General features: G+C 55.0%; 3 protein-coding genes across 7 annotated transcripts; 1 reads left to right on the plus strand and 2 right to left on the minus strand.

Moving 5' to 3' along the window:
* The first annotated feature begins 35 nt into the window (after positions 1 to 35).
* NAPB (NSF attachment protein beta) lies at positions 36 to 8,087 on the plus strand. Of its 2 annotated transcripts, XM_048298066.1 has the most exons (11): positions 36 to 222; positions 2,006 to 2,085; positions 2,382 to 2,498; positions 3,206 to 3,252; positions 3,329 to 3,406; positions 4,048 to 4,103; positions 4,312 to 4,396; positions 4,945 to 5,049; positions 5,276 to 5,344; positions 5,556 to 5,606; positions 6,442 to 8,087. In XM_048298066.1, exons 1-11 carry the CDS (start codon positions 125 to 127, stop codon positions 6,544 to 6,546), a joined length of 891 nt encoding a protein of 296 aa, XP_048154023.1. In that variant the 5' UTR covers positions 36 to 124; the 3' UTR covers positions 6,547 to 8,087. The 2 variants fall into 2 exon arrangements, with proteins under 2 accessions (XP_048154023.1, XP_048154025.1); XM_048298068.1 differs by lacking the exons at positions 36 to 222; positions 2,006 to 2,085; positions 3,206 to 3,252 and having other exon boundaries at positions 2,439 to 2,498.
* A 487-nt stretch (positions 8,088 to 8,574) lies between these two features.
* Positions 8,575 to 16,600, minus strand: GZF1 (GDNF inducible zinc finger protein 1). The gene is made up of 6 exons (XM_048298040.1): positions 16,476 to 16,600; positions 13,996 to 15,271; positions 11,806 to 11,900; positions 11,169 to 11,336; positions 10,451 to 10,608; positions 8,575 to 10,078 (listed from the first exon to the last, which is right to left on the minus strand). Exons 2-6 carry the CDS (start codon positions 15,258 to 15,260, stop codon positions 9,767 to 9,769), a joined length of 1,998 nt encoding a protein of 665 aa, XP_048153997.1. The 5' UTR covers positions 15,261 to 15,271; positions 16,476 to 16,600; the 3' UTR covers positions 8,575 to 9,766.
* A 135-nt stretch (positions 16,601 to 16,735) lies between these two features.
* LOC125323224 (GDNF-inducible zinc finger protein 1-like) lies at positions 16,736 to 25,574 on the minus strand. Of its 4 annotated transcripts, none has more exons than XM_048298035.1 (8): positions 25,489 to 25,574; positions 25,028 to 25,208; positions 21,901 to 22,812; positions 20,486 to 21,313; positions 19,512 to 19,606; positions 18,805 to 18,972; positions 18,116 to 18,273; positions 16,736 to 17,293 (listed from the first exon to the last, which is right to left on the minus strand). In XM_048298035.1, exons 3-8 carry the CDS (start codon positions 22,809 to 22,811, stop codon positions 17,054 to 17,056), a joined length of 2,400 nt encoding a protein of 799 aa, XP_048153992.1. In that variant the 5' UTR covers position 22,812; positions 25,028 to 25,208; positions 25,489 to 25,574; the 3' UTR covers positions 16,736 to 17,053. The 4 variants fall into 4 exon arrangements, with proteins under 4 accessions (XP_048153992.1, XP_048153988.1, XP_048153990.1 ...); XM_048298031.1 differs by having other exon boundaries at positions 20,450 to 21,313; XM_048298033.1 differs by lacking the exon at positions 25,489 to 25,574 and adding an exon at positions 25,300 to 25,445 and having other exon boundaries at positions 20,450 to 21,313.
* Between the last annotated feature and the right edge of the window lie 295 nt (positions 25,575 to 25,869).

A 25,869-nucleotide genomic window follows, 5' to 3' on the forward strand; every position in this document is an offset into this window, starting at 1 on the left:
CCGCATCCCGCATCCTGCGCGCGCCCCGCCCCGCGCACGCGCCCGCCGCGCTCCCGGTGCCGCGGCGGAGGAGGAGGAGGAAGGAGCGGAGAGGAAGGAGAGACGAGCAGGGAAAGCGCGAGCCATGGACAGCGCCGGGAAGGAGCGGGAGGCCGTGCAGCTCATGGCCGAGGCCGAGAAGCGCGTCAAGGGCTCGCACTCCTTCCTGCGGGGGCTCTTCGGGTGAGCGGCTCCCGCATCACCCTTCCCGCATTCCGCATCCCCCGGCCAACCTCCTGCATCTCCCCCCTTTCCCGGCTCCTGGATCCCCCTCTCCAGCTCCTGCCCGCCGCCTTCCAGCCCCTTCGCACCCCCATTCCCAGCTCCCGCTCCCCTTCAGCTCCTGGATCCCCCCCCCACCCCGAGCCCCTGCCCCCCTCCCGTCTCCTACATCCGCCCCTTCCCTATTTCCAGCCCCCCTTCCCCACGTCCATCCTCCCCTTCGCAATCTGTTCCCCCTTTTTCCCAGCTCCTCCCCCGCGGTGTGGGTGAGGGTCTCCCTTATCCCTGTCAGGGCGCACGGAGCGCTCCCATCCCGATCCAAAGCCCGCTCTCCCCGGAGCAGCCCCTCCTGGCCGCCCATGGCCTCAGGGATGTGCCGAGCGCGCTCGGCCTCTGCGGCTCCCGTCCTCCGCCCGCGGCCCGGCTTTATCCCGGGGGAATCATCTCCCGGCAACGCCGGGATTCGCCCTGGCGGGGACGGGCTCTCCCGAAATCCCAGGGAACACCGGCACCCCGGGGTTGCGGCCGGCGCTATCCCAGAAAATGGCAGAGCTTCCTTTTCCCTGGGCCTGGCTGCTCGAGCCTCGCTGTTCCTGGGGGTGTGTCTGGAAACGGGATGGTTTGGCCACCTCAGTCCCTCTTTTCCTTAGTTTTTTTTAAGGGAAGAGCATTCCCGGAGCGATGCTCCGCGAAGGCCTGGAGGTTTGTATCCATCAGCCAGGAAAAATCGGCTGCGGCCGCCCTAAAACTCCCAAGTTTTAAATAGAAATTCCTCCCCGGCCAGATTCCAGCAGATTAATCAGGCAGGGCCTGCTCCAGGGGCGTAATCCGGGCGGCAAATTCCTGAAAATCCTTGGAGGGAACGGGCAGAGATTTCGAGAGGGGAATTTTTAATTTTCAGGGCTAAAAATAGCTGGAGGGAAAAAAAGAGGAAGGAGAGGATGGGGGGGTGACTCGGCTCTTGGCATCGTCCCGGCAAACGGGATGTCCAGGCCTCCCAGTGCCCGCTTCCTGCCTGGGCTCCTCCTGGAATTGCTCCACCACCTTGCACAAGCGCTGTTATTCCTTTAGTTTTAGGTTTTTGGGATGAAAAGGCTGGGACCTGCCCATTCCAGAGGCCTCTCCGGGTGTAGCATTCCTCGGTGCTGCCACCGTTGGCTTCGGCTCGTGCCAGAGGCGGCTTCCAAGGGCAAGGAGGGATCCAAAAATCCCGCCTGCACTTCCAAGCCAACCGGGCTCGGCTGCCAGAGGGAGAGAGGGAGGGGAGAAAAGCACCAGAATTCCCAAGGGATGGGAAAGAAAACGGAATAATCGCTGCTGTGAGGTGGATTGAAGAGCAGCGTGGATGGGGCGCCTGGGGACGTGGATTGTGGGGGAATGTTGGATTCGTGGGCTTGAGGGGTTTCCAGCCTTAGGGATTCTGGGGTTCCTTTTTTTCCATGCGAGCAGAACTCGATCCCACCTGGCTCCTGTCAGGGACTTACGGAGAGCGAGGAGGTCCCCCCGGAACCTCCTTTTTTCCAGGAGTTCCATGAAAAATCTGCATTCCCTTACCAAAAACGCTGACCTTTAGCATCTCGGAATTCCGGGAGAGCCCCCAACTCCAGCGTTCCCCTTTCAGTGCTCTCACATGGGGGGCGGGATCAGCCTCAGGGAGCCTGGAGAGGCCAAGATTCCCAATCCCGATTTCGGCTCGGGAGCCGTGTTCCCGCCCGGCCTCAGGAGCTTTCCCGCTGTATTCCAGGGGCAACACCCGGGTGGAGGAGGCGTGTGAGATGTACACCAGGGCTGCCAACATGTTCAAGATCGCCAAGAACTGGAGTGGTGAGTCCAAATCCTGGGATTTGGGGGTGGCATCACTGATCCCAGGTGATCCTGGAGTGCCCAAACGTCTTCCAGTGAGTTATTCCATAGGGAATGGTCTCTGTGTCCGTGCAATTCCTACTTAAATGCTGGGAGAGTGGGCAGAGGGAATAAGCTGAAGGATCTTGGATGAATTCTAAAATGACAGCTGGTGATCCTGCTGGGAAGCCCTCATCCCTGAATCTCCATGAGTCCCGGAAGCGGCACATTCCCGCTCGTTCCCAGGATTCACGGGATCGCTATTCCTTCTTTTCCAGCGGCAGGAAATGCCTTTTGCCAGGCAGCCAAGCTGCACATGCAGCTCCAGAGCAAGCATGACTCCGCCACCAGCTTCGTGGATGCTGGGAATGCCTACAAAAAAGCGGATCCGCAAGGTAAGGCAGCGGAATCCGGCAGCGGAATCCGGGATTGTTCCCAGTGGTTGAACGCTCAGTGGTGGCGGAGGTGCATTCCTGCTTTTCCAGGAGATTTGGGATGGTGCAGGAGGGTCAGCACCATCCTTGGTGTTTGTTGGGATTGGGGATGCTGCGGGGCGTTGGGAATTCCGGCAGCTTCCGTCCTGGTTTGGCTTGGCTTTAGGGAAGGGCTTCCTGAGGAATGGCTCCAGGCAGTCCCTGGGCTGGATCCCGGTGGGATCCCTGCCGTGTCCCCGAGGCTTTCCCCAGTCCTGGCCTTTGCTGGGATGACAATCGAGGATCTGGGATTCTTTCAAGCTGGTTGGGATTTTTGGGAAAGCCTCCAATCCCATTTTCCCTAGACAGGTCTGGAAGCGAATCCCCCACCTCCCACCAGCACTATCCCAGGAGACACGGGAACAAACTCAGGGTGGATAAAACCCAGAATTCCCTGGAAAACAGCAGCGTTGTGGAGTTGATCCCTTGAATTTTGCTGTGCTGGGGGAGGCAGAGGCCAAACTCAGGGTTGGGTCATCCCGGTGTTTGCTCCCTTTGGGAATTGCTGGGGGCGCTGGGACCGAGGTCACTGCAGCCACCCTGCTGAGTCGGTGTCCCTGGAGCAGCTGCAGGGAACGGGGTTGGGAGCGGGCTGAGGCTGACGCTGTTGTCTCTCACGCACGCTGCAGAGGCCATCAACTGCTTAAACGCAGCCATCGATATCTACACGGACATGGTAAGGGCCCGCTCCCGGGAACCCGCGCGGCCTCCCGGGAACGCCGCGCCTCACCCCGCCTCCCTCCCGTCCCCAGGGCCGCTTCACCATCGCCGCCAAGCACCACATCACCATCGCCGAGATCTACGAGGCCGAGCTGGTGGACATCGAGAAGGTGAGGGGACGTCGGGGACGTCATCCCTGCTGACGTCATCAGTGACATCATTGGAGGCCCCGGCACGGCTTTCCCAGAAAGCCTTGGCTGCCCCATCTCTGGAAGTTTCCAAGCTGGAGCAGCCTGGGATAGTGGAAGGTGTTCCCCCAGTGGAACTGGATCTTCCCTCCCAACCCAAACCATCCTGGGATTTCCTTGCTCTCAGTAATCCCCATCTCCGGGAATTCCCAGTGTAGGTGCAATCCAGGCCTGACTTGGAGTCAGTGCTTTTCCCAGCATGGAGCATTCCCAGCCTTTTGGTGTGTCCCTGTGCCGAACGCTCCGGTGAGAGCCCACCTCGGTGTCCCTATTGGAAGAGCGCTTTGGGAATGTCATGGAGCCGTTTTCTGTCCCTCTTCATTTCCCACGTCCGCAGTGATTCCCTCATTCCCATTTCCAGGCTCCCTGGGCAGGAATCCCACTGCAGATCTCCTGCTGGAGTTTTGCAGGATAAAAGCGGGTGGGGTTTAGGGATGATTTTCCAGGCAAGGATTCCCTTCCTCGGCTCCGCTCCGTTGGATCCCATCGCTCTCCCCGCATGTCAGTGCTGCTCCCTGGGGTGCTCTATCCCGGCATTTCTGATCCCACGTTTCTGTCCCCAGGCCATCGCGCACTACGAGCAGGCCGCGGATTATTACAAGGGAGAGGAATCCAACAGGCAAGTCCTTGGGATCGGCGGGAAGGGCCGGAGCAGGGATGCATCCCACAACCACCACACTTCTAATTCAGCCTATTCCGAGAGAATTCCTCTAAATCCCAGCTGTGGCTTCCCGCTTTTCTCTCGGGGAAGGGGTGCTGGGTGGTGCTGGGGCACGGGCTGGTGAATTCCCAGGATTCAGGGCCTGATTTTCGGGATGCGGTTGCAGCTCAGCCAACAAGTGTCTGCTGAAGGTGGCGGCGTACGCGGCGCAGCTGGAGCAGTACCAGAAAGCCATCGAGATCTACGAGCAGGTCAGGAGCCAGATCCCATGGGAACAGCCATGGGCATAGGCAAATCCCAAGGAAAAGGGCACGCGGGGGGTTGGCAAAACTGCTGGAATCAGGGAGCTGCTTAGGTTGGAAAAGCTCTCTGAGGTCCGAGTCCCGCTGTTCCCCTGGCACGGCCAAGTGTCCCCAAGTGCCACATCTGTGATTTCCGGTGTTTCCAAGAAAAGGAATGTATTTCCAGCTCCCTTTGGCAGAAAATTCCCTGCTGGATCTATCAGCTCTGCCTTTTGTGGGATATTTACCTGGGAATACCGGCAGTGCTTGCAGGGGGTTCATGCCGGAGCAGCTTTTTCCCAAATGGATTTGTTTTCCCATTTCCTTGTCAACCAGGGATCAGCCCAGTGGCATCTGACTTCCCTTGGGATGAGCTCGAAACCTCCCTGCTTCCCAACAGCCTTTTGGCATTTTTTCCATGCCTTTTATTCCCAGCCCCGTGGCTCAGGGTGGAATTGGAATTGGTTTGATCCAGGCTTTCCTTTCCTGCCCCTTTTTTCCACGGTTTTTTTCTCCAGGTGGGAACAAACACCATGGATAACCCTCTGCTCAAGTACAGCGCCAAGGAATATTTCTTCAAAGCCGCCCTGTGCCACTTCATCGTGGATGAGCTGAATGCCAAGGTCAGTTATCCCAGAATTCCCAAGCCCTCCCCACCAGCCTGCTGGGAGCAGCTCGGTGGGCTCGGAACCGTTATCCCCAGAGCCCCTGATCCCTCCTCAGCAGTGGCTGGAGTTCTTGATGTGCCACTGGCACGTGGTGGATACTTCCCGGAGTTTGAGGATGGGAAGGCAAATCCTGGGAGAAAACCCGGGAATGGTACGTGAAGGGATCTCTTCTCTCTTCCAGCTTGCGCTGGAGAAATATGAAGAAATGTTCCCGGCGTTCACAGATTCCCGGGAATGCAAGCTATTGAAAGTGAGTAACCAGGGGGCTTTCCCACTTTTCTGGGGCTTTTCTCCTCTATCCCAATCTTTTAGAGGACATTGGCCTCACTTTTCCCTGGGTTTGGCCCAGCGCCATGTTTGTGGTGGGTGTTTTCCATGGATCTCTGTTCCCTGGGATGAGATGCCGCAGCAGGCACGTGGAGTAACAGCGCATTCCCTAATTTTTCCCGGTGTTTTCCCAGAAACTGCTGGAAGCCCATGAGGAGCAGAACAGCGAGGCCTACACCGAGGCAGTGAGTACTCACGGATTCCCTTGGGAATGCTGCTTCTGCCCTCTCTTTTTTGGGATAGCTGTGCCCTGTTCAGTATTTGGGAACCCGCGGAGAGGGGCTGGGAGCAGAGCTGCTCCGGCAAGGTCCCAGCTTCCTCCTTCAGCATTCCTGGTTTCTCATGGAGAGTTGAGATCCCGCCTGGATCCTTTGGTGTTTGACAGGAGCTTAAAGTGCTCGGGGTGGGTTTGGAGAGACTTTTCCCAGGATCTTGGCCCTGTGTCTTTTCCCTTTTCCCCTCTGCTTTCCCTTGTTTCCCCCCCTTCCCCCTTTTCTTTCCCTTTCCCCCGTTTTTCTTTTCTCCTTTTTTTTCCTTTCCCTTGTTTTTTCCCCCTTTCCCCTTGGTTTGTTCCCTTTCTCCTCTTCCTCCTTTTCTCTTCTTCCCCTTTTTCCTCTCTTCCCCTTTTCCCCTTTTTTTTGCCCTTCCTCTTTTTCCTCCTTCCCCTTGTTTCCCCTTTTCTCTCATTTTCCCTTGTTTCCCCCCACTTTCCCATTATTTTTCCCCCCTTCTTTCCCCTTATTCTTCCCCCTCCCTTTTCCCCTTATTTTCCCCCCTTTTCCCTTAATTTTCCCTCTCCCCTTATTTTTCCCTTTTCCCCTTGCTTTTCCCCTCTTTCCCCTTGTTTTCCCCTCTCCCTTTCCCATTATTTCCCCCCCTTCTTTCCCCTCGTTTCTCCCCCCTTTCTCTTCATTGTCCTTTGCATTCCCCCCGCCCTTTCCCTCCCCTTTATTCCCAGACGTGTGCCGCTCCCATCCCAGCCTCATTCCCTTTCCTGATCCACGTTTTTGCCGGTGCCAGGTGAAGGAATTCGACTCCATCTCGCGGCTGGATCAGTGGCTCACCACGATGCTGCTGCGCATCAAGAAAACCATCCAGGGCGAGGGCGACGGCGACCTCAAGTGATGCCCGCGGGCCCTTCCCGCCTCCAGCCGAGGACTTTTCGGGAATTCCCGACCCAATCCCGGGCATTCCCGACCCAATCCCGCGCTTTCTTTCGTCGCTTCCCACTCCCACGGCTCCCTGTGTTTCTTTAGCTCTGTGGTGACGCTCCGGGCGGATCCGAGGCAGGAGAAGCTCTTGGAGCAGAATTCCTCCTCCTCCTCCTCCTCGGGTTTGGTCCCACTCATCCCAGTGCCTGCACTGACAGCTCCCAGTTTTCCCGCTGTTCCGTTGATTCCAGCATGTAAATATTCCATGCAGGCCGGCACAGTACCAGTAAGCGCTTCCAGCCTGTTGTGTTCCTGTTTTCCCGTTCTCAAGTGTTGGATCTGCTTGGATTCGGGGCTCTGGACGCGGTGCTAGCCAGAGGCTTTGGGAATTGGCAATATCCCGCACACCCCCGCCACGCCAGAGGCATTCCAGGAGCGCCAGGATCGGGGTCGGCCCTAGGTCCTGGTTGGTTTCCATCTTTCTTGGATTGATTTTCCACTTTAGTTCGTGGTGCATCCCATCCCTCCACTTCCCAAAGAATTCCACCCGAGGAAGGATCTGCTTTTGTACCTGTCCCTCCGCGTGCGCTGGGCACAATCCCTAAATTCCGACCCCTCGGCTGCACACGGGTGTTGATCCCACGGGAGCCTTGTGGGAATTCGGGTGCCGGGGGAAGGCGCAGTTTGCTTGGGAAGGGTTGAAAAATTCCTGCAGGAATTTATGGATGCGTGGTTAGGGAGAGAGGATGGAGCTGCCTGGTTTTCCATGCATGTGTCGGAGGCGTCGGGAGCTCGTGCAATTTGTCACTCTTTGGGAAGAGTGACGTCATGACTTAAGGGCTGTTCTGGAGGCTCCAGGCAGCCCCCGCCCCTCTTTCCTCTGGAAAAAGGTTGGAATGTTGGGCTTTGGATAGAGCTTGGCTCGCTGGGCTCTGAAGTTCTGAGAACCAAAAATCCTGATCCATGCCAAATTCTCCTTGGTTTGGTGTTTTCCCGCCCTTCCCCATCTCGTACTTCCCACAGGTCCTTGTGTTCATCCCAAACATCCCAAAGAGATGGAAAAGCCCGGGCTTGGGAGGCAGGAGGGATATCCCAGCTCCAGGCTTGGCAGCACACGGAGTTCATCCATTCCCACCCTTCGGAATGGCTTTGTCCGGCGTCCAGCACCGTGGGAGCCGGGATGAGGGGAAGCACAGCGTGGGAGGCTCCACTTTTCCCGGTGTTTCTCGGTTGCGTTCCCGTTCCCTGTGTGGGTGTTGTAGGCCAGGAGGAGCAGGAGGGCTGTTACTCCATCCCTACACCTGGTAGCTGTGTGTGAGTAGCTCCAGCATGTCCTCCGCTGTATCCATGGTGAATTGTGACGGTTCCCAGGTGACAATTCCGCCACTCCCGCTGTATTCCCGCCCCACTTCCATCACCCCCTACTCGGAAAACTTATTTAAGGAAATGGCCTTAGCAGGAATATCATGTTTGGTGTGACTCTGTTCATGAATAAAGTGAAAATCATGGATGGAAGGAGGGAGCAGTGGTTTTTCTGGGAAACTCACAAGGCTGGAGCGTGGTGGGATGATGGAGGCTGGGAGGAGTCGTGATTCCCTGAACTCCTGTTCGGAATCACGGAATGGTTTGGGTGGGAAAGGAGCTTAAAGCTCACCCTGTTCCAGGGACACCTTCCACTATCCCAGCTTGCTCCAAGCCCCTTGGACACTCCAGGGATGGAGCAGCCACAGCTGCTCTGGGAAAACTCTCCCAGGGCCTGCCCACCCTGACAGGGAAGAGTTCCTTCCCAATATCCCACCAAAATTCCCCCTCTGTCACTGGGAAGCCCTTCCCTCCTTCTTTTCCTGTCACTGCAATTCCTGCTGAAGGCTCACTTCCTGCTGGATCCCACTTCCCTGCAGGCCCCTTCTGAGGTTTCCAGGGAATCTTCTCCAGGTGGACCTTCCGAGCCTGTCAGCATCCCAAAGTATCCCATTGGATATGACCAAGTCACTGGGAGGTCTCCATATTCCATATTTTAATAGGAACAGCTCAGACAACTCACTTCCGTGTATTCCCAGAGTACAAAACATTCCCTGGCTCCGGATCCAACTGCTCAGCCTTTAAATATATCTACAACCCCTTTCATTCCCTTGGGAATAACTGAGCTCCAGCAGGAATAAATATCTCAAATATATCCTCTTGGAAATGCCCTCCAGTACTCCGGTACAAAAGTTCCCTTTTTCCTAGCTTTGAATTCCATGAGAACGCCTCCGCCATCCCTTTATCCCAAAAAATACCTCTGTGGTCTTTATTGCTGGACCTCACCAGGCTGGATTGTGCTTACCTTTCCCAAAGTTCTGCTCCCAGCTTCAGCTGAGGAATCTCGGTGGGAATACTACAGGAACAGGCAAAGAAACGGGGAAAGGAATGGGAAGAGCTGCGGGTTTTGACACTGGGAAACCGATCCCGAGGTCTGGAGCATTGCACCGTAGCAGCGAGCTGCTGTTCCCAAAGAACAGGAGACAACACTCCGAGGCTCCCTCCCTGCCCAGGGAAAATCCCCCAAATCCTATTCCACGAAAATGGAGCGGCAAAAGCCTCTGAACTGAGCCTTTTCCCAGACTTTTCTCCAGGAGATGTTTTGGTCTCCTAAGTGCCCAATTCCATGGGAGCTGGAGCAGCTGGAAGGTGAGAAGTGACAGGATCCAAGTGCCAGACTGCTCCAGCTTCCGTGGAATTGTAAAACCAAGGAAGCAGCGCTTGGCTCCCACCTGCCCCTCTCGCTGCTCAGAGACTCCGAACTCCTGGAATGAAACTCCAAAGCTGCTCCCACTCTTTGGGATCTTTGGCAAAAGCAGAGAGAAACCAGCATTTCCTGAAAAGCAAATTTAGCCAGACTTTTCCTGGGTGAAATTCCACTGGGGAAAACGCAGCGAATGTCACGGAGACACATCGGTTCTCCTGATTGTCCATGTGGCACTGAATTCCCTGGAAAACAAACCTGCACCACCAAGGTCCCTGAGCCACCCCCTGAATTCCCAGGGAATCAACTCCCACAAATTCCCCGGCGTGGTGCCACCCTGCCCGACCACAGGAGATGGAGCTGGGGAAGGAATTTCCAGAGGAAAGCTGGAAATCCACTCTTCCCCAGCTTCCCTCGGGCCAAGGACTGTACAAGGGGTGCAGCCTAAGGAGCGGGAGGCAGTCCCCAGTTATTCCATGTTCACCAGGGCATGGAGCTGGGGCTGCCCGGAGTCCGTCTGCGTGTGGAGCACGCTGAGCTCTCCCAGCAGAGACTCCTGTGCTCCCGGGGCCTTACAGTCCGTGCCGGAATTCCCGCTTCCCGGGCCGGCTGCCAGGCCCTGGTAGGGGCTGTTCTCTGGGAAGGCCAGCAGCTTTTCCGGGATTTTGGGGGACACCTCGTATTCCTCGTCGGGAAGCTCCGTTTTGTGCCCCTCGTCGTTCTTGGCGGCTCCTTCCACGATGACCAGGAAGGACTTCCAGGGGGTGTTTTTATCATGGATCTGCAAAGGGATAACCAGGGGAGAGAACGTTGGATACGGGATGACAAGGCAAAGTTTGGGTCAAGCTTGTATTTGACGCTGGTAGGAAAGGTCTTTGTTTTGGAGCCATGGGATGGTTTGGGTGGGAAGGGACCTTAAAGGTGATCTGGGGACACCTCCCACTATCCCACATCGCTCCAAGCCCCATCCAACCTGGTTTTGAACACTTCCAGGGATGTGGAAGCCACAGGTTTTCTGGGAAAACTGTGCCAGGGAAGAATTCCTTCCCAACATCCCCGCTTCCCCCAGAACTGGAAGCCCCACCCACGCTTGACCCGTCAGCCCACGGGCTGTGGCAGGCCCGGAAGGCGCTCCGGGAGGGCGGGATCGTACCGAGGTGTGGCGGCGCAGCGTGGATTTGTCGGTGAAGGTCCTGCCGCAGGCGTTGCACATGAAGGGCTTCTCGCCGGTGTGGATGCGGTGGTGCCGCTGCAGCGCGTTCAGCTGCGTGAACTGCTTCCCGCACTGGTCACAGCAGTACGGCCGCTCCCCTGGGAACACGGCACGGGGTGCGGGCTGGGCACGGGCTGCTGCGGCTCGGGAACGCCCAGCGAGCCCCGGATGGCAGGGAAAACATCCCGGTGGTACCAGTGTTGTCACATTGCGACCCAGCTGGAGGCAGCAGCTTCCTCCCAGCCCCATGAAGCCGTGCTGCCGCTCCGCTTTTCCACAGATTTCCCATGGATTTTCCGTGACAGGCTCAAGTCCTGCCCAGAATCCAGGTATTCCTCCTCTTTATTCACCCGTCTCTGAGCAAGAACCCCCACGCCGCTCCCAGCCCTGGGATCGCTCCAAACACCCCACAAACTCCCTGTCTGGAGTTTTCCTCCTTCCCCAGCTAAACCAGAGCTCTCCATCCCCAACGATCCCGGCATCTCCACGGCCTACGGAAGCGTGCCAGGGAACTGCTGTCACGCAGGACTAGTGGGAGGAGGGGAGGACATGACACATCAAGGCGTGCACGCGGGGGAAAAAACCTGGCTGAGAATTCCTGGCTGGAATATTGCCGTGGTGAGGGGTGTATCCAAGAAAAGGAACAAATCCATCCTACCTGTGTGGACTTTGATGTGCTGGTACAGGGAATTCCGCTGGGCAAAGGTCCGGAAGCAAACCTCACACTTGAAGGGCTTGGATCCCGTGTGGATCCGGTTGTGGTGCTTCAAGTATTCCTTGGAGGCAAAGCTCTTCCCACAGGTTTCACACATGAAAGGCCTTTCCCCTAAAAAAGGGGGAAAAGGAGGATTAAACCAGCAGAGCTTTGGGAATGCTCTTAAATATCCCACAGAAATTCCGGAGCGTGGCCTCACTGTGGGGACATTTAAATGTCACCCAGCTCCAAACCATTCTATGGGCAGGGAAACCTTCCTCTATCCCAGGTTGCTCCAAGCCTGGAACTTGTTCCCAACTTGGCCTGGAACAATTCCAGGGATGGGGCAGCAACAGTTTCTCTGGGGAAACTGTTCCAGGGCCTCACTGCTCTCACAGGGAGGAATTTCTTCCCAAAATCCAATTTAAATCAACCCTCGCTCAGCTTAAAATCACAGGACATCCTTGGGAACCTTTCTCAGGCAAATCCCACCTAAGAGACGACGAGATGTCATTTTATCCATAAAAACACGGCCAAAAAGCAGCATTTTCCATCTCCCTGGAATGGCTGGGATTGGTTTCTCCCAGTTTTGCAGCCTCACCTGTGTGGCAGCGCCTGTGGTAGATGAGCATGTGGTTCTGGGTGAAGCGGGCCCCACACTCGTCACACACAAAGGGCTTCTCCCCCGTGTGGATCCTGCAAGGAAAAAGGAATGTTCCAACTCCAGGATGAACCCTTCCCTCATTCCCACTGATCCTTACTGCTGGATCAACGCCCACATCCAAGAATGTTACGGTGAAACTGAGTTTTTCAAGGGGGAAAGCAGCCAGATTTAAAAAATTCTCTCCAGGCTGTGGCGCCCGACCCTTTGGGATGTGAGGGAAAGCTCCTCAGGGGGTTGGGATGGCTGCTTTTCCTGGAGAGGCACATCCACGGGGCAAAATAGATCCCAAAGGAGGAGAAATTCCCAGCACACCCAAATTAAGGCAGCACTGAGATGCCAGTGTCCAAAATTCCTGAAAGGGCTCTGGGAACATAAAAAAAAAATCCGGTTTAACCCCTCAGAGAGGACTTTTCCCTGGTAAAAATGCCCCAAGAAAGAGAAAAAAAGGGATAAAACCAGCCCCAAGCCCTTCCTAGGTGATTTTTGCCCTGATAAAAATGTCTTTTCCCTGAAAAAAATCAGGCTCAAGCCCTTCAGAAATGATTTTTGCCCTCAGAAAAATGTCTCTGGCCCAAGACAGATAAAATAACCGATAAAATCAGGTTAAACCCCCTCAGAGATGATTCTTGCCCTGATAAAAATGCCCTCACGAGGATAAAGTGGATAAAATCATGTCAAACCACGCAGAGATGATTTAGCTTTGATAACATGCCCTGAGACAGATATAAGAAGTGATAAAATCAGCTTCAACCCCTCAGGGATGATTTTTTTTGCCCTGATCAAAATGCCTGCCCTAAGACACAGAAAATAACTGATAAAATCAGGGTAAAGTCCCTCAGAAATTATTTTTACCCTGATAAAAACGCCCTGGAACAGATAAAATAACTGATAAAATCAGGTTAACCCCCTCAGAGATCATGTTTGCCCTCATGAAAAAGGGCTCTGCCCTGAGGCAGGTAAAATAAGGGATAAAATCAGGCTAAAACCCCTCAGGGATGATTCTGCTGTGATAAAAATGCCCTCGGAAAGATAAAGTTGATAAAATCAAGTTCAACCCCTCGGAGATGATTTTTGCCCTCATAAAAATGCCCCGAGGGAGATAAAACAACTGATAAATCAGATTAAATCTGATAAATCAGATTAAATCAGATAAATCAGATTAAAACCCCTCAGAGATGATTCTTGCCCTAAAACAGGTAAAATAAGGGATAAAATCGGGTGAAAACCCCTCAGAGATGATTTTTGCCCTGATAAAACCACCCTGGGACAGATAAAACCCAGCGGGTGCCGCATCAGCTCCGTGTGGGTGACATCAGTAACGCGCCACCTCCTCCTATTCCCAGATCCATTGTTTTCCCTGCTTCGCCCCCAAATCTGGCATTTTCCCATTGAAAACCCCGCCACATCCTTCCCAAATATTTCCACACTTGTCTTTGTATTGAGTCTAAGGATGTGCTGGAGGAATCCCACCCACATTTCTCTGCAGCACAGTCCTGGCCCACACAGGATATGAGGAGAAAACAGGGATTTGGGAGGCACTGAGGGCTGCACCCCACATCGGGAGAAAACAGGGATTTGGGAGGCACTGGGGGCTGCACCCCACATGAGGAGAAAACAGGGATTTGGGAAGCCCTGAGGGCTGAACCCATGAGGAGAAAACAGGGATTTGGGAGGCACTGAGGGCTGCACCCCACATGAGGAGGAAACAGGGATTTGGGAGGCTCTGAGGGCTGCACCCCACATGAGGAGAAAACAGGGATTTGGGAAGCCCTGAGGGCTGCACCCCACATGCCAACAGGGATTTGGGAGGCGCTGAGGGCTGCACCCCACATGAGGAGAAAACAGGGATCTGGGAGGCTCTGGGGGCTGCACCCCACATGAGGAGAAAACAGGGATTTGTGAGGCTCTGAGGGCTGAATCCCACATGAGGAGGAAACAGGGATTTGGGAGGCGCTGAGGGCTGAATCCCACATGAGGAGAAAACAGGGATTTGGGAGGCGCTGAGGGCTGAATCCCACATGAGGAGGAAACAGGGATTTGGGAAGCCCTGAGGGCTGCACCCCACATGACAACAGGGATTTGGGAGGCTCAGGGCCGCGCCCCAAGTCCGGGCAAAGCTGCTCCTACCTCATGTGCGTTTTCAGCGCTGAAGGCTGCGAGAACTTGGCCTCGCACTCGGGGCAGCCGTAGGGCTTGTGGCCCGTGTGCGTCCTCTCGTGGAGCCGCAGCGCCGTCCTGGAGCTGAGGCCTTTCCCGCACTGGTGGCACTGGTGGCGCTCCCCGCCGCCCTCGTGCACCTGCAGGATGTGCCTCTTGACGTCCTTCTTCCTCTTGAAGCGCTTGGCGCAGAGCTCGCAGGGGAAGCGGCGCTCGCTGCTGTGCACGTGCCGCTGGTGGCTGCGCAGGTTGCAGCGGTTGGCGAAGGTCTGCGCGCACGTCTCGCAGCGGAACTCCAGCGCCGAGGCGATGCCGTGGCTCTGCTGGATGTGCTTCAGGAAGCTCTTCTCGTACAGGAATTCCTTCTCGCACGTGCCGCACTTGAAGGCGCCGCCGCGCTTCTTCCTGTCCTCCTCGCCTTTGGGGAGGTTTTCCGCAGAGGAGCCCTCAGGTTTGCCGGAGTTCTCCTCCTGCTCCTGCTCTCCCGCCTCGCCCTCGGGCTGCTTTTCCTCCTCGGCGTTCCGCTGCTGCTCCCGCAGCCTCCGGGTGTATTTTTTCTTCGGGATCTCCACGAACACCTTCCTGCCGGCCAGCCGCCCGCTCGCCCTGCGGATCTTGGCGTAAGGGGCCTTCAGCACTTCCTTCTTCTTGTCCATCTTCTCCTTGGATTTGGCAGCCGGCCCCTCGGGAGATGCTCCGTGGCCTGGCCTGGCCATGGAAGAATCCGGAGGGTCCCGCTCGGCCTCTGCTGCGGGCGCGGCGCTCGGGTGGGCGGCGCTTTCCTCCTCGGAATTCTGCGATTCCGAGAAGTTCTGCAGCTCCAGCAGCACGGATTCCAGCATCTGCTTCTTCAGCTGGAAGCAGGTCTCGGAGAGATCCAGGCACTTGAGCTTCTCGGCGATCTCCAGCATGCGCTGCACCCTGTCCTCCTCCACCTCCACGCGCGCCGTGTACACGAATTCCAGGAAGGAGGCGAAATCCGCCACCTGCACCTCGTTGAGGAACACGTTGCTCCGGGGGCCATCCACGGATTTCTCGTTGAGGAAAACCTCCTTGAAGAACTTGCTGGTGGCGGCCAGCACGGCCTTGTGCGCTGGGAATTCCGCGCGGACGCCCTGGTACTCCACGCTCACCGTGACGTCGCACAGGTGGCCCAGCAGCCGCAGCTGCTGCATCTCGTTCAGCAGGTTGATGGGAGAGGACTTGGATTCCAGCAGAACAGGATTGCTTTCCATCTTTCTTCTCCCTGCTAACGAGAGCCCGCGTCAGCCAGCGGAATTCCGAAGGTTCGCGGCGGCTGGGGTTTGAGTTTCATGGAATCGCCGAGGTTGGAAAGAGCTCCGAGATCGTTTCATCCAACCTTGGACCGATCTCCGACTCCTCAACAAAACCATGGAGCGAATCTGAGCTTAAATCCCAACCCTGGTGTTTCCGTGAAACCCTTTGGACTGTCAGAGGCTGGGACAGGGATGGAGCAAACAGAGCTGGATCCAAGTTAAGGCACCTGGAATGAAGGAATGATTGCTGGCCTCACCAGGCAATAAAAGGAAGGCAAGATTGAGCAAAAGTTAACTGCAATCCCAAAAACTCTGCCTGAAAATGATCTCCACACAAAATCCCAAGCTCTTTCATGATGGATAATCGTATCCACACACTGAAAACCCCCAAAATGGCAGGAATGCCTCACAATGGACTCGCAGCCTGCACATTTTGAAGGCCCATTTCCAACCTTCCACTGGGCCCTATTTCCTGGGAATGTCTGAAGCTGCTCCAAAGTTTGTAAAAGAACTGAAGTTTTGGGGTGCTTTCCCAAATGTCTGACCCCAGAAGAAGCTGCATTTCTAATGGATTTGAAGGTGCTCTGAGGAATCTGTGGGGCTGAACCCTGTTCCTAGTGGAATTTAAGGAATTTCTTTCCATTTGCTGGGAATGAAGTGATGTCTCACCCAGTGCTTTATAAGCAATCAGTGCTACCAAAACGCCACTTTTTTACCCCAATAAAAATGATTTTTAACTACTTCTCGTGTCATTTCACAACTGACCCTCTAACTCCCATCTGAGCACTGTTCATTTCCCAGGAATACCTCCTCTTCCAGAGGCAAAACTAGCCGGAAAGAGGCAAGAAGCTCCAGCCCAAAGGGGAACGGGGAGAGGATTCCCAGGTGGCTGCTGCTGGAATCATGGAGAACCACCCCCAGTGCCCACTTCCAATCCCTTTTGGAAAGGGCCCTGGATCACACGGGAATGCTGGGCTGGGGGAAAAGAAGAGGCGGGGGAAAGAAGGGGAGGAAAGGGGGGAAACAAGGAGGGGAAGGGGGAGAAAGACGGGGAGAAGAAAAGAAAGGGGGAGGAAAGAGGAGGGGAAAAAGAGAAGAGGGGGGCAATAAAGGGGGAAAGACGGGAGAAAAAGGCGGCGGGCAGGGCCAGCCCGCCATGGCTCCCGCACTCACCGTTCCCGACCCGTTCCCGGTTTGTTCCCAGTTCGCTCCCGGTCCGTTCCCGGCCGCGGCTCCCGCTCAGCCCCGGGCGCGGCCGGAAGCGCTGACGCGCCACGACCCCGGCCCGCCCCGGCTGAGGCGGCGGCGCGCCGGAAGTGACGCCGCGAAGCGCGCCGGGCGTTGCTAGGCAACGCGGCCTACCCCCGCCCCCAGCGGTCCCAAATCCCGGCGTTTTCCCCAGGGAAATCCGGGCGAATGAAGGAGGGGCGGGCTGGGCGGCACTGACGGTTTTATTAAAGGAAGCATTGGTGATTTACAGCGGCGGCACCGCGCTGTGTTTGTATGAACACCCACACACCCCGCCCTGCCCATTCCCAGTGGGATTCTCCCACAGCTTTGGGAAAAATAAACTCCGGACAGATCGAAACATTTCACTGCAATAAATACCCTCATGAGGAATTACCCCTTTGCCACCTGTAATCCAGCTCCCGAGGCAGCTGCAGTGACCACTGGGAGCGATTCGCTGCATTCCAAAGGGTAATTCCCACCATTCTGCCTCAAACCGCCCATTGCTGGGGCTAAAACTGAGCTTATAAATAGAGAAGGGAGGGATCAGCGTCCCCGGTGTCCCCAGCCCCAGGTGCCACGTGTGCTGCTGCTTTAGCACTTTCTGGTTTATAAAGCTTCCCGTGGTCAACCGACCAAACTTCCGGCATGGAATCTCCTCCCGGATGCACTTCCGTGAAAGTCTCTATTTTGGACCAGTTGTGGTCTTTTTTTGGTGTGAGGTCGATCAAGAAGCTTCTCCAGTGAGCATTCCGGTCGTGGATCTGGGAATAAAAAAAAAGGCAGTGAGGCAGGAAAACAATTAGATCTGATTTTTAACTAGGAAATATTTAACTGAATCCAGAGCTAAACCCAACAATTTTGGGATAACGCCACGATCCTGCTCTCCAAGGCTCAACTCATACACAAGCAAGGCTCTTCTGCCAACTCAGCGCTGAATTTCTGGCTCTGCTGCCATGGAACGCTTCCAAAATCAGCTGGAATTTCAGCACACAGGCAAAATATGCACTTGGAACTGGAAGGGAACCTCCTGTTCTGTCTTCGCTGTCACTTCCAGGACCTGGAGGTCTCTGGGAAGAGCCGAGCTCAGCATTTTCCAGCGGAACGCTGGGAACGTGCGAATTCCTACTAATGTGCGGCACGAGGTCCGATAAACCCTCGTGTTCTGGGTCGGGAACGAGGGTTAAAGCATCAGAGACTCTGTGGCTAATCCACAAAAAGCATCTCCAATCCCAGGTCCTTCCCCAGAGGCTTTCATGGGATCGTTTAGGACAAGATCTCGGAGACGGAGTGCAGCCATCGACGACCATCAGGAAGTGCCGTATCCCGTCACTCCCAGGGATGGTGACCCTTTCCCTAGGACTGGGAGACGGCTGGATCGGCAGCCAGCAGTGGGAGCTGCTGCGCCGCCGCAGGGAAATCCCGCAAACCTCAGGAATCGATTTTAAGATGGCGGCTCACACCCCTGCCCTAAAACTCATCCCTAGCGCAGCCCCTGCTGAGGGCTGGGAGTTCCCACTCCGGGCGTGACATTGGCACCCTGGGCGTGGCACTGAGGACCGGGAAGATCCCGTGGGATGTCCTACCGCCACGTGCCGGCGCAGGGTGGACATGTCGGTGAAGGTCCTGTCGCAGGCCCGGCACTTGTAGGGTTTCTCCCCGGTGTGGATGCGCTGGTGCCGCCGGAGCGCTCCCTGCTGGGTGAAGGCCTTCCCACACTGCTCGCAGAAATAGGGGCGGGTCTCTGGGAATAACGATCCCGGAAAACACGGGGTTAGGAGCAGTTAGGAGATAGCAGCGGGCTCTTTGGCCCCTTCCCTGGAAGTGTCCAAGGTTGGACGGGGCTTGGAGCAACCTGGGACAGTGGAATGAGATGATCCCTTCCAACCCCAACCATTCCATGATAAGTATTTCCCAAATTTGCCAAGGCTACAGCCATCCTCTATTCCAAATTCCTTCAGCCGCACGAGTCAGGCCTCAGTTTTCTAGGATACCACACAACGTTCCCACGAGCCAGGGTCGGGACAAGCCCTGCTTCCCAATGGATTTCCCAGCCCTGGAGGTGTCCAAGGAAGGCCTGGACACAGCACTCGGTGCTCTGGGCTGGTGACAAGGTGGGGATCGGGCACAGCTTGGACTCGATGGCCTTGGAGCTCTTTTCCAACCTCAGTGATTCTGGGATCCCCCCAGTTCAGCGAGCTGTGGGATGAAACATCCCCGCCCACGCTGGGAAGAAGCACATAGCCACCACTCCTTTTCCCAGCCTGGGAATTACCTGCGTGGACGTTGCTGTGCTGGGCCAGGGAGGCTCTGAGTCCGAAGGTTTTCCCACAGACCTCGCACTTGTAGGGTTTGGCTCCCAGGTGACAGCGCTTGTGGCACTTGAGGTACTCGTTGGTGGCAAAGTGCTTCCCGCACACGTCGCACCGGAACAGGCGCTCTCCTGAGGGAGCAGAAACAGCACGTTGGCAATTCTCCCAGAGGAATTCTGTCCTTCAGAGCCCGCCTGCAAATCACAGAATCCAGGCTGGAAAAGACCTCCGAGGTCATCGAGTGCAACCTGGGCCCGATCCCCACCCTGGCCATCAGTGCCACGTCCAGGTGTTCCCTGAGCACATCTGGGGATGGGGACTCCCTCCCGTTCCAGTGCCTGACAACCCTTCCCATGAAGGAATTCTTGCCGATGTCCTGAACCTCCCCTGGCACCACTTGAGGCTGTTTCCTCGCATCCTATCACTTGTTCCTTGGGAGCAGAGCCCAAATTCCCTCTGGCTCTCATCGGGAAATTATGGAGAGCAACCAAGTCCCTCTGGAGCCTCCTTTTCCCCAGGCTAAAAGTCCTTCCATCCCTACTAACTCCTTCCTGGTTCTTGGATACTCCTCTGTGAGTATCCAAGAGCATTTTTCTCCACATCCCAGCAACTCCTAGCAGTGAAACAGGAGAGGGCTGGGAGAAGCCACCTGGAGTACTTCATTTCCCACCTGTGTGTGTCCTCTTGTGGCCGGTGAGTTTTCCTTTGTCGGCAAAGGAAGCGCCGCAGTCCTCACAAACGTAGGGCTTCTCCCCCGTGTGGGACCTGAGGGGCACAGAACACCAATGATCAGTGACTCATTAGGCCCCCATCCCTAAAACACTGCCTTGGAAACTGCCTTTGGGATTTCAGTGCAGCAGGAAAGGGAAGTTCTGCTCCCTTGGGAAACGGAGTGTTTCCAGGTACGGGCGCTACGCTCCAGCAGTAAAATTCCCAATCAAAATTTACCTTTTCCTCACTTTCAGGCCCTACAAACTCCACCTTTCTTTGTCCAGGAGTCATAGCTCAGGGCATGGGAAAGGAGGAAGAAGGGAAAATGACGGAAAATGACAGAGTATCAGAAAAATCTGAGCCTGATGTTTGGTCTTAACTTATTCCAACCCAAACAGGATGACGTCCAAAATCATTCCTGATTTTGAGCTGTCAGGACAAAGGACTATCATCAGTCTTGCTCCCGAGAAAGATGGAAAATTCCATGGGATGATTCACCCTCTCCTGGGAGAGGACACATCCACACAGACACCACCAGGGAGCAACTCCTCCCGTCAAGCTCCAGCTGAGCGGTGCGGATTTGGAATTACACACGGAGACAAAATCCCAGGGCAATTCCTTGCTCCAAGAGCGAGCACGGCTCAGGATCCGCTTCTCCAGGATCCCTGACTCACTTACTTCATCACTGAGGGCCATCATGGGATTTCAGAGCCTGTCCCAAATGATGGCTATCCCTTGCAAGTTTGGACAGGGTAACCATGTCGAAATCCCGACCACGGGAAACGCAATACGGAGCCAAAGCCTTTGCGTAAGGGAATTAATCACGGATCCCACTGAACACGATATCCCAGCGTTCCTGCCCGAGGGGGCGAGGAACGGGAAGGGCCGGAATCTGACCTGGTATGGATCTTGAGCTGGGAAGGCTGAGCAAACCTGGAGCGACACACGCCGCACTCGTAGGGCTTCTCGCCGGTGTGCGTCCGCATGTGGAACACCAGCGCCGTGCGGGAGCTCAGGATCTTCCCACACACGGAGCACAGCGGCCGCTTGGCCCTGCCCTCGTGCTTCCGCACGGAATGGGTCCTCACGTCCCGCTTCCTCTTGAAGGTGGCCTGGCAGAGGCTGCAGGAGAAGCTCCTCTCCTCGCTGTGGACGCAGGCGCGGTGCTCCTTCCAGCTGGCGTAGCTGGCGAAGGCCTTGCTGCACACCTCGCACTGGTACGCCTTGCCGGGCAGGCTCTGGTGCACATCCCGGCAGTGATCCACGTATTTTTTCCGGGAAGCGAACTGCTCCTGGCACTTGTCGCAGCGGATCACGCAGACAGATTTCTTGTTGGCCACGCTTTTATTGGCTTTCTTTAGTTTAAACCCTGGTTCAGGGTCCTTCTCTGCTGAGGCTTCATCCTCCTTTTCCTTCTCCTCGGAACATTCCTCGTTGTCCCTGCTTCCTTCAACTTCTGAGTATCCCGCGTCGTAGTCTCCCTGCTCCTCGCCCTTCACGCTCATTCCACCTTCATCTCCATTCCCTCCTTCATCTTCCTGGGATTCCTGCCTCCATTCCTCCTGCTCCTCACTCCTGCCTGCTTCGGCAATGGATGAATTCCCGGGATCTTCCTCACACCCCGAGGTTTCTGGTGTCCCATCCCAAGTCTCTCCGTCGGGATCTTGGTCACGGCTGGTGGGGTTTGGGCCGTGTGTGGGTGGAACCACCATCCAATAGACAGGCAGGAGCTTCCTCTCTTGCCCACACTCATGGATTTTCCTGTTAAAAATGGAGCACAACTTCAGTAAATTTAATTGAAACTCATTAATTGTTTGATTGCTTCAATTCGGGCCTCGGGGGAAGAGTCCTTTCCTCTGAATTGTTCCTTGAACCACTTAAGAAATTCCCAGCGTGTCTGGAAAGCCTGGAAATAGGGAGATTCGGGGAAGAGTTGGACCGGGTAATTAAAGACAATTAAAGCGCCTCAGTTCATTAAGGTCTGTATATTGTACCCTGAGCAGGAATGTAGGATGGACTTCTCCTCCCAGGCCACGAAATCATGGATTTAAACCAGAGAAATAGAGACCAAATGCCTAGATAAACACAAAATTCCTATTTAAAACCCCGAATCTGAGGATTCCAAAGAAATCTGATTGCACAAGTCCCCCTTAGTCCAATGGGAAACTCCCTAAATTCCCCATCTGAGAGACCTCAATCCAGTCATCCTCACTGCGAGGCCGACAGAAAAATCCCGATTTCAACACGCTTCGAGTCAGATCCAAGGAATTCTGGAACTAAGGCAGGGAGGGCTCCAGGAACGCTTTACCCTGGAACTCCGAGGAAGCACATTCCCAGCAACGCCGTACCTGAGGTGGGAGGTGTAGGCAGCCCTGTGGGCAAAGCTGGCAGGGCAGCGCTGGCACTGGAAGGGCCTGTCCCCGGTGTGGCTCCGGAGGTGCCCGGCCAGGCCGCACTTGGAGCTGCCGGCCTTGTCACAGTAGGGACACGCCTGGGATTCCCGCTTCCGCTCCTGCCCCCTGCGGAGGGAACGGCCATCCTTGTTCTCCAGGCTGGTGATATCCACACCCAGTCTGCTCGGGGAGGGCGCCTTGTTGCAGCGGGGCAGCTTTGCCGGCCTGGATTTTGGGGCTGGAAAAGCCATGGCCTCCTGCTCCAGGCCTCCAGCTTGGCCTCCAATGAGCTCGTAGCCCACCAGCAATTCCTTATGTTTCTGCCGATCCCAAAGTTTCCTCTGCATGGGAATTGCCAGGACCTGGGAAGAGTTCCTGGGGTTCTCCTCTTGCTGGATGCGGGGCCACTGCGATCCCCCATTTCCACCCCTCTGCCCTTTTGGGTGGAGGCTCAAGTCCAAGCCCTTCCTGCCCTCTGCCTTCACCTCCTCACAGATGTCAAGCAAATCCTGGCACTCCAGCCGTTCTGCTATTTCCTTCATCCGCTGGAGCTTTCCCGCCTCGATCTCCACCTCTGCCGTGTACACAAACTCCAGAAAGGAGGTGAACTCCTCGGTGTAGATGTCCTGCAGAGTCACCGTGCACTTCTTGGTGTCCAGCATCTCCTGATGCAGGAAAAGCCCCTTGAAGTAGTTGCTGGAAGCTGCCAGGACGGCTTTGTGAGCCGGGAATTCCTCCTGAATTCCCAGGTGCTGGGTGAGCACCGTCACGTCGCAGAGGTGCCCGAGCCGGTACAGGGAATGCAGAGCCCTCAGCAGGTTGGGAGCAGCAACCTTGGACTTCATCAGGATTTTCTTCTTCTCCATCCTGCCAGAAGAAACAGAAAAACGTTGGAATGCTTTTTCCCCTCTTTCCATTCAGGCACGGCAGGGAAAGTCCAGCGGAATTCCGTGCCCTAATTCCCTCGTTCACCCTGCACAGGTGGAACTGTAGAACCACTGAGGTTGGAGAAGACCTCCAGCCTTTGATGGATCACCACCGCCTCAACTACACCAGGAAATTGAGGGACTATGGGCAAAGGAGCCCTAAATTCTACTGGGAAAGGATTGCTCGCATCCAGATTCCTACTGTGTAATTCCCACGGCCAGCGGGGATCTCTGCAACGCTCCCAGCTACTCCCATGCGGAGACACAGCTCATCACCAGCACACTGGAAGCAGCGCACATGCAGAGGTTGGGCTCCAAGATCCGCAGGAGCTTCCAGCCCCTCTGCTGCCTCCCTGTTTTCCAGCAGGACGGCCTGGTTTCTGTGCAGTGCTCAGAGAAATCAATGAGAGCAGCTCGTGCTAATTTCCTGCTGCTCCTCTGCGAGATCCCCAGCTCCGATAAGATCCCGATCCGCGCTCCCGCGGGAGCTCCGCTAACACCAGGATCTGACACTGAGCCCGATGGGAGAGATAAGTTCCAAGATCAGCTCCGAGTTCAGCTGCCTCTGGATTAAAGCCCCCCCAGCACTGCAGCATCTTCCCACAAACCCATCAACTCCCACCGTTTTTTCCTTCAGAAAACCCCCAAGATTTGTGTTTTCTGTTCCCCTTTGGAAGCCGATCTTTAGTTTTCCAAAGTGCTGCCGAATCCTTAAGTCTCCAGAACACTCACTCCAAGGATTTGAATGAAAACCCCGTTCCCCCTCGTCCATTTTACGGGTTTGTTTGTAACTTCTTTCCAGCTTTTTCCCTGGCAATTTGGGAATAAATACTTTCAAAATGTGCACATGTGTGCAAGATTTGCAGAAAGCATAATTAATCCAAGAGATTAATTGCAAAGACACTTTAATTGCATCAGAACTGATGCAAAACTCAAACCATATTTCAATTCAATTACAGAGTTCCTGATAAGGAATTGGAATTGGTGCAACTGGAATTGGTACAACTGGAATTGGTACAACTGGAATTGGTACAACTCCTTTAAAAAATAAAGCCCAACAGTGGCCTGAATCTCCAAGAAAATATTTGTATCTGTATATTTTAATGTCATTTTTTTTCCATGAAATAATTAGCACAGAAAAGGAAGAGGTTTCTTTAGGATAGGACTAAATATTCCCAAAATAAAATCCTGTTATCCATGGCAACCCACCCTGCTTTTTGCCAAGGATACACAAGCCTTGGCTACTTGACTTTTCCCTCAGGTCTTTCCAATGAGATCTTAAGTTTCTCTTCAGGGGAGGGAAGAGGAAGTTCCTCCTTCATTTATTTCCCCAGGAAAGATTCCTTTAAACTCTCGGTAGCTGCACGTGCACGTACAACAAAGGGCTCCAGCAGGGATCAAAATGAGAATCCTTGGAATACTGATGGCATAAACAACCAGAAGGGTCTTAAAGAGGCAGATTGTGATAATAAAAATATCTTTCTAGCAGTGAGACAACACGATAACAGGTAAGAAAGAGCATTAGCAGGACGTAAATAACAGCTGGAGTTCCTCAATTGTGCTAATCCCTGGGAAAATTCCTCGCAGGAATTCCTGCATGATGAAGATCCATCAAATTAGGCAGGTCAGGAATTGGAACAAGTTTCCAGCTTGTTTGGAGATGTCTGGATAAGCTGAGGAACATCCAGAGCATCCCCATTTATCCTCTAGAGAGAAATGCTCCAGGGGAAAAAAACCCCCTCAATTTATCCTTTAGAGAATTTCAATTTATTCTCCAGAGAGACTCCATTTATTCTTCAGAGGATCTCCATTTATTTTCCGGGGGGGAAAAAAAGCCCACAAAAAAAATCTCAATTTATCCTCTGGAGCATCTTCCCTTACCTGACAGAAACATTTCTATTTTATCCACCTGAAAATCTCCATTAATGCTCCAGAGCACCCCTATTTATTGTCCAGAATAAATCTCCATGTACCCTCCCCAATCTCCATTTATCCTCCAGAAAAATCTCAATTTATACCCCAAGAAAATCTCAATTTATGCTCCAGAGAATTTCCATTCTCTCCCCAGCAAACTGCTGGCCAAATTCCTCCGAAAGTCTTGAAGTTTGGGGGTTTTTTAAACACAGAGCACGTGGATTTCTCCCTAACGACGTTACCTTCGGGACACCCCTGGAAAGGCTCCTCCCCCGAGGAATTCCAGGCTGGAGCAGCACCGACGCTCACCATCCTATGGCAATGTCGCCGCGCCGCGTTGCTCCTTGTGCCACCGGCACAGCATCTTCTGGGTTTTAAGTGCAGCCACAAGATTTTGATCTGTGCGCAGAAATCTGGGAAGCGCTGCAAGGAAAGCAGAGACAGGGAATGTTTATCCCAGCGCTCGGCACAAGCGGGATCACGTCCCTCAGGGCGCGGGGACATGAGGGGTCACCTGTGCGCTCCCTCAGGCGGCGGCGCCCGGCAATCGCCTCCCGCCGGGCAGCAGCAGCCGGGATCGCTCCCGCCGATCCCGCGGCTGACTCCCGCCGCCCCCGGGGTGACTCCCGCCGATCCCGGCAGTGATTCCCGGCGCTCCCGGGCTCCATCCCGAGGGTCCCTCCCGGCCCCGGCCCGCCCTTACCCCGCCGCCGCCTCCGCCGGCTCCCGCCCGAAAGCGCCATGGCGGCCGCGGCCTCAGCGCCTCAGCGCCGCCGCCATTTTGAGTGTGGGCAGGGCGTTCCCACAAAACTGGAAAAAAACGTTTTAAACCCCCAATCCCCAAACCTGAAATCGACCCGAATCCGCAAAAAACCGCTCCCAAAACCACCCATTTTGGAAACAATTTGTTTTGCCGCTGTCAAGAAGCCGGGTTTTATCAGGTTAAATGACCTCAGTGATGCGTTTCCTTGGGTGTTTTAAATACCACCCAGGTTGCTGCAGCAGCTCCTCAGCCTCTCCCAATGTGGATACCCACTGTGGATACTGGGATACCCACTGTGGATACTGGGAGATCTGTGCCAGA

The sequence above is a fragment of the Corvus hawaiiensis genome, chromosome 3, assembly GCF_020740725.1.
Source record: "Corvus hawaiiensis isolate bCorHaw1 chromosome 3, bCorHaw1.pri.cur, whole genome shotgun sequence".
NCBI classification, from domain to species: domain Eukaryota; kingdom Metazoa; phylum Chordata; class Aves; order Passeriformes; family Corvidae; genus Corvus; species Corvus hawaiiensis.